Consider the following 7,251-nt stretch of genomic DNA (forward strand, 5'->3'; position numbering starts at 1 on the left):
CAGAGTTGAATCCAGCTCTCCCTCTTACTCAATGCACAATCTTGGCCAGCTCCTTAATCTTTTGTGGGTCAGTTTTGTCATCTGCAAAATGGGAATAACAACAATGTCATCAAATCCTCATGAAGATTAAACCAGTTAATAAAAATAAAGCACTTATGATAGTGTTTGACATGTAGAGTACTCGAGGCATGGTAGCCATTATTATATCAATACATGTGAAAAGAGGAAACACGTTGAGACTTTTCCATCTTTCACTTTTGATCAGATTTGATCATCTCTTCTAATCAGATGCAAGATGAGATGGGAGAGTGGGTCAGAGTGAGGCTTGGAGAGAAGGGAAGCCACAGTGAACATTATTTGAGTGAATTAATCTCTTCTTTTCCCATTCTCTTCCTTTATGGTTTAGTTGGTTACCTCTCTCCCAGTGGCCACCTAACCAGTCTCTCTGCTTCCAATCTTACCCTCTATTTATATCTCTTAACTTTATATTATAGCTTTATTTATCAAGCATTGTAATTATGTTGTTCCATTGCATTATATATGTTCAGTTTCCCCACACCCATTGGGTGAAATTCAAACTTCATAGCCTGGCATTCAACAATCTTTGCAAAATGGCCCCTGTCACTCTTTCTAATCCTTTCTGTAGCCATCCCTCTTTGTGACTCACATGCCCTCACCATGCTAGAACTACTAGCCATTTCCTGAAGTGCACAAACTTTCATTTTTCCATTTCTTTGCTTTTGCTATTTCTTCGCCGGGAATGCCATTTCCAACCAAAAAAAAAAAAAAAAAAATCCCAACAAAAAAACAAACAACAAACTCCTATCCTTGTAAATTACAAATTTTTCTGAGATTAGTCTCAGCTATGCCATCTTGACTTTGCCTGAATCCTGTTCGAGAAAATTACATAAAAAAATTACATATACCAATATCTAAATAGAAGGAGAGATACCAATTATGATGAGCAATTGGTTTCTTTCTTGCTTGCTTTTTTTATTTAGCAATTGGTTTATTTTTTTTTTAAGATTTTATCTATTTATTCATGAGACACACACACAGAGAGAGAGAGAGAGAGAGAGAGAGAGAGAGAGAGAGGGAGAGGGAGAGGCAGAGACACAGGTAGAAGGAGAAGCAGGCTTCACACAGGGAGCCCGATGTGGGACTTGATCCTGGGTCCCCAGTATCAGGCCCTGGGCTGAAGGTGGCGCTAAATCGCTGAGCCAGCCCAGCTGCCCTAACAATTGGTTTCTATTTAAGCCAAGAAAATAGTTCAGATTTACAATGATGACAAAAACAAGAGCCCCCCCGCCCATGCTTCCTGTATGTCAGGAACTATAGCAAGTGTTTTTCATGGATAATCTCACAGCCTCATGAGACAGCTATGGTTTGGTCTCATTGTATTTACAGTTTGCCTACCACAATTCATCTGTGACCCCTCCATGGGGCAGGTGGGGTGGGGAGGAGAGAGAGATAGAGCAAGAGAGAGAGAAACAATTTAAATTGTGCAGCTGATGCTGCCAGAAATTCTAATGAATGCATTTCTGCCTGGAATAAGCACGTAATGGAAGAGGTTCATCTTTACCCCCAGTCCACGTTATCATCTTCAGGTATCTCATACAACCATTCTAGAACTTAATGATTTATGTATTTCATACAGCACGGCCACTAAATGTGAGCTGCTACTTTATCTGGGGCTCAACTAAAGAAACAGTAACTTATCCCAACACTGGAAGGAAACTCTGCATTGGACTCGGTGAGAGAGGTCCTTCCTGTGTGGGGGATCATGTTATTTATTTATTTTTGTCCAAACCAAAACACTTTTGGCAATGAAAGAGGATACTTTTCATAATTATAGGCAGAACAAAAGGCATAAAGTTGGAGTCAGGCTGGGGCTTCTCTCTTTGCCCCCTGCCATGTGAGGACACAATGAGAAGATGACCATCTCCTAACCTGGAAGAGGGTCCTCGCTAAGAACCCAATCTTCTGGCACGTTGCTCTTGGTTCTTCTCTGGGATTTCTTTCAGAATGATGAGATCTCAGTCACTTCGTCTGGTTTTTTTGTTAGAGCAGTCCTAACAGACCAAGGTAGTTGGGGACTTCTTCCCTAGGGATGGTCAAGTGTAGCAACATGAAAAGATAGATTGCCTTACTCCCTTGCTTACTACTCTTCTGTGGCTGCCTATGTCCCACTGCACATAGAAAAGCTCTGCAAGCTCTTTCCCAGAAGCTGCAAGACCCACCAAGTTCTTTTTTTTTTTTTTTTTACACAGGCAGGTGAAACAATTTTATTTCACAGTTGTCTTTAAAACCACAAAGACACTATGTTCTTCATATAAAAACATTAGTACAGATAACTATACTTTCTAGAAAATGATTATATAGACCCTCTCAAAGAAAAATGCACACCATTATATGGTTCAGACAAGTTACTTGGGAAAAACACATCTGGACCGATTCCTAAAACATACCAGAAGACCACGCCGCATCTTTTGGTTCAAAGTATAGATTACTGTCATCAGTAAGGGCTCCTGCATTCTTACATATTTGATAATACACATATAGACTGGTTTGTGACTTAATGCTCCATTGGTTCATCAGCCTTTTCTGCAGGTTCATCAGCAGGTTGAGCAGGCTGTGCCTTTCTCTGTGGTCTTTCTTCAAGACCTTCCAGGAACGGAGATACATCATCATCATCATAAATCGTAAACTCCAAGTCTTTACCAACAATTCCAATGGAAACATTCTTTGTAGTTAGGTCCTGTCCTGCAGGAAGTGTCTCTCGTAAGGCACGCAGACCATGTTTAACCAGTTCATTCAAATTGCACTCCATAAAACCAGACATATGTCTCTCCAAGTAAGTACGAGCTGATTGAGAACGGGCTCCAATGGACATGGCTCTACAGTCAAAATAGTTGGCAGATGGACAGGTTTGGAAAATGTGAGGGCCCATATCATCATAACCAGCAATGAGCAGTCCAACACCGTATGGTCTCCGGCCATACCGTTGTGTTGGTATCTGGGTCTTGCTTCCAATTAGAGATACAAGACGAGACACAGCAAGAGGTCTGTCAAATACAACTCTGGAATCCAAACACTCCTGGTGCGTAAAATTACATAACAGTCTAGCATCAGCAGTAAGTCCCGCAATTGAGATACCAATATGGTTATCAACATGAAGAATTTTCTTCTGATGAGCTGCAAGCTCTGACTGTGCTCTCTTCAATACAACCAACACTGCATGGGTTTTTGATTTCAGACCAACTGTGGCTGAACCTTGTTTGACAGCTTCCATTGCATATTCAATTTGATGAATCCTGCCCTGAGGGCTCCAAACAGTGACGTCATTGTCATACTGGTTGCGAACATGGTTCCGGCGCGGGTCCCGCTGCCGACCCACCAAGTTTTGGTTCTGCAGACTGCTCCGGTATCTCTCCATTATCTCTCCTCGTCATGCACATTTCTGGCTATCCTAGGCTTCTTGCTCTTCCAACAGATGAAAATTTTTCCTGGTTAAGCATCTTTGCTCCTCTCTATGCCAGGACTCACCCCACCTTCTCAAGAATGCCTGCCAGTCCTCCAGAAATCAGTCTAGCCTTTCCTGTCTAAAGTGGATAACCTCCTCCATGCCTCACTGCTTTCTGCAACCCACACATGCTGTTTATCTTATAGCTCTCAACAATGTTTGTTATTTAAATTTTCTGCTTGTTTGTTTTCCCCCCTTCACACAGTGTACTATAGGCATCACCAGAGCAGTGCTCATTTTTTTTACTTGTTTGCCAGGCATGGGACTTTGTTTATAGTAAATTTTCAGTATGCGTTTGCTGATGAATGTCCAGGATCATGTCAGGATTGTCAGTCTGTCGTGTAGAAACAAGACCACACAAGTTTGAAATTTTTCTTATTCTTTTTTTTTTTTTTTTACTTAATATCTGATCACTAAAGAGGAAGATCTCTCTTCAAAGCAGGTCTGCAGCAGCCACCTAGGTCTCACACGTACTAAAATGGAAGTACCTAGGTCTTATTTAGAATTAGAATTCCAGATGAAGGAAATATGACTCCTTCACTCTAGCCCCCCTCCCTCTTTGTTCTGCCATGAATACATGGGGCATGATGCCTTAGGACCTTTGCACCTGCTTCTTCCTTCTGCCTGTAACACTCTTCCTTCAGATACCAAAATGTCTTGCTTCCTTATCCATGTCAGATCTTATCCCAGAAGGTTTTCCTGACCACCTATAAACCTCTGTGATGCCAAGTACTAGCTGTGTTCTCCACAAAAGAGGGAGGCTGAGGGAGGTTGGAATCCAGCCTACACTCTGCCTTTCCAGCACTCCTGGTATCTGGAGAGGGAGGGGGAGGGATGGACATGTTTTCTAATTAATCCACCCGGAATGAGGCACCTTTATGTAATTCAAAGATTCACTGTGCTGGCTGCAGCCTGTTTTAAGTCACTCTTGGTTTCAGCTCAGGTTATGATCATATGGATCATGAGATCAAGCCCCAAGTCGAGTTCCATGCTCAGCAGGGAGTCTCCTTGAGATTCTCTCTCCCTCTAGTGGAAACCAAGAGTCAGATGCTTAACCAACTGAGCCGCCCAGGTGCCCCTCTTGTTACCTGTGTATCATCGTTCCCTGCAATGTGTAAGCTTAAGGATGGCAGAGATTTTCATCTATTTTGTTCACTGCTCTGTCCTCAGTATTATATCTAACACATAGCAGGTGCTCCAAAATTACTTATTGGATGAATGCATGGATTTACATATTTTGAAAAGCAAAACAAGGCACTTGAGTGTACAGTCGTCTTTCTCCTTATTTAGTTTTGCTTTTATTTGTAATTTAGCTACTCAACCCTTGAGGTCAATTCACCAGGCTCCTGGGAGTGATCGGCCGCATTACGGTTTTCATCCCCTTCACTTTTGTTCAGAGATATGAAAACTTCCTGTGCTTTTCTTTGGTTCTTCTTCTGAGGCCTCTCTTTTTTCCCTGCATCAGATTTAATGGAAACCCTAGTCATGGGATGAAAATACTGCGAGGTCATATTATGAAGCCATAAGCAACGTAAAAGCCCCACGCCCCCCACATAATGAAGTCAAACCTGAAATTCCATTTCAGCACTTCACATGGAAAATCATTTCTTCTCTGAGGCTTCCCAGGGGCTCCCTCCTAAAAACAAATGAACAAACAAACAAAAAAACACAAAACAAACAAAAAACAAAAACAAGAAACCACGTTTTGCCAGGAATATCATAGCTTGAGACTAAGTATTTTTCCAAGCAGCTTTTGGTGCCTGGCTTGATTGACTTTTCCAAATCTGCATTACTCTTGAAAAAAACAAATTCTTTGAGCAGATCTTCATGCAACAGTTTCAACGTGGCATTAACATTTTTGTTTCTGCATAATTTATAGAAACTCACATGTTTAAATATCCCTGTGTACACTAGGATTGGGGAGCTGGGATGACCCTTTAATTACTGCGATTCAACCTCCCTAAGACCGATAAAACTATTAACACTGAAGTTCAGTGCGGGTCTGGAAAGATGCTGCTAACTTGGGAAGGTAACTCCCCAGTCTGCCAGCCTTCCTATCACTACTGAATTTCCTCCTGGTGCAAAGAGGCGGAATTCTCAACCCAGCTGACTGGAGATTTACAATTGCCTTGCAAAACCAGATCTGGAGCCCATGTGGCCTAAATCCCCCTAAACTGATTACCTTGGTTGGAGTCTTTTAAGGTTTTGGCACTAACTTAATCGACTGCTGTGTGCAACCCCAGGAAAGGGAGTAAGAATCCATTCAAATCCTCCCTGTTAAATCAACCCTCCAGCAAATTACTGGCAGCAGCGGGGACTACAGAGCAAGGAACACCAGCAAAGAGCTCATTCAAAGTGTTTGCACCCCATTCCCTTGATAAAATGAGCACTCTTTAGCTTCCCCATCGGGTAACCCAGTTATGTTTGGCCGTAGAACGCTCCCAGCGATTTTGATATATTTTATTTCAAAACCATGTTTTGCAGTAGTCGGATCCGTAATGTGTTCATAGGTGGCTGCCTTATTGGACTCGATCGATACCACCGATTTCCTTTTAAATGCAAAGATTGCAGAGTTCAGCTTTAATTGTGGAGCTGGTTGCAGGGGCCATCTCTTGGAAGCGGGCTGTTCTCTTTTTCTCCTAATAAATCACCTCTTACTGATGAACATTGGCCGGGTTGGGCCTACCCTTTGTTAGCCTTTCCCCCTTAACGTGGGGCACAGAAGTCTGAGCCTGCCAGGGACAAAGTGCACGCAAGCGGCTGGCTAAGGCAGGCCTTTCTGCAAGGCTTTAATATCTGGGTTAGGTGTTTTATTATGTCTTAATAAAGCAGTTGAAGAGAAGGTTAGGCTGAAGTGCCCTGGGGAGTAATTTTAATTTTTTAAAAGGACGTAACCAGGTTAGAAGTGGTTACATAAAACGAGCTGTCTTTAGGGAGGGGTGCGCTGGGCCCGTTGGCCTTGGCCTCCCCACGCAGGGTCTTCTCGCTGATTCTCAATGCGGGGCGGTCTTCGGGTCTCCTCATTTACTGACTTACTGGCACGTTGATCTAAAGCCAGAATGGAGTGAATTTAAATACTGGCTTTGAGACTTGCTACTGTGTGATCTTAGGCAAGCCTTCCCTCTGTATTCCTCACTTATGATACCTGCCTGCTGGGGCTTTACCGGGGGTAACTAAAATAGTGTGTGTAAAGGGCCTAGGGTGATGTCTGGCTAATGCGGAGGACGTAATAGAGATGATTACACGGTGTCGCGGGACAGGGGACAGGTGACCTCGGGAGCTTCCATCCCCAAGTAGCCATGCTTGGGGGTTCCTACGTGTCAGGCACAGTTCTGCTATTTCACAAATAAGCATTCATTTAACCCTCATGGCATCCCACAAGAGAGGTACAATAATTATTACTAGCCCATTTTATTTCTATTTTTTAAAAAAATTTATTTGAGTGAGAAGAGAGCATGAACAGGAGGGGCAGAGGAGAGAGAGACTCCCAAGCAGACTCCATACTGAGTGTGGAACCCGATGTGGGGCTCGAACCACTGACCCTGAGATCATGACCCCGTCAGAAATCAAGAGCCTGACGCTTACCTGACTGCACCACCCAGGTGCCCCATTATTGGCCCATTTTACAGATATGGGAACTGAGGCTCTGATAGTGGTGACCTGCCCAAGCTGTCATGCCTGCTGTGAAGGAGAGCCAGGTCACCTCAGCATCCACGCTTCTTAATACT

At 43.2% G+C, this 7,251-nt stretch overlaps 1 protein-coding gene across 1 annotated transcript; it reads right to left on the minus strand.

The window, feature by feature from the left end:
- Positions 1–2,316: 2,316 nt before the first annotated feature.
- Positions 2,317–3,436, minus strand: LOC129496698 (proteasome subunit alpha type-1-like). Its single transcript, XM_055304902.1, has one exon. The coding sequence runs from the start codon at positions 3,434–3,436 to the stop codon at positions 2,576–2,578; it is 861 nt and encodes a 286-aa protein (XP_055160877.1). The 3' UTR covers positions 2,317–2,575.
- Positions 3,437–7,251: the final 3,815 nt, after the last annotated feature.

This window comes from Nyctereutes procyonoides, unplaced genomic scaffold (genome assembly GCF_905146905.1).
Source record: "Nyctereutes procyonoides isolate TBG_1078 unplaced genomic scaffold, NYPRO_anot_genome, whole genome shotgun sequence".
NCBI classification, from domain to species: Eukaryota; Metazoa; Chordata; class Mammalia; order Carnivora; family Canidae; genus Nyctereutes; species Nyctereutes procyonoides.

What these genes read in the sequence shown, in the direction of transcription:
- LOC129496698 (XM_055304902.1), bottom strand. Translation starts at nt 3,436, where the DNA reads ATGGAGAGATACCGGAGCAGTCTGCAGAACCAAAACTTGGTGGGTCGG.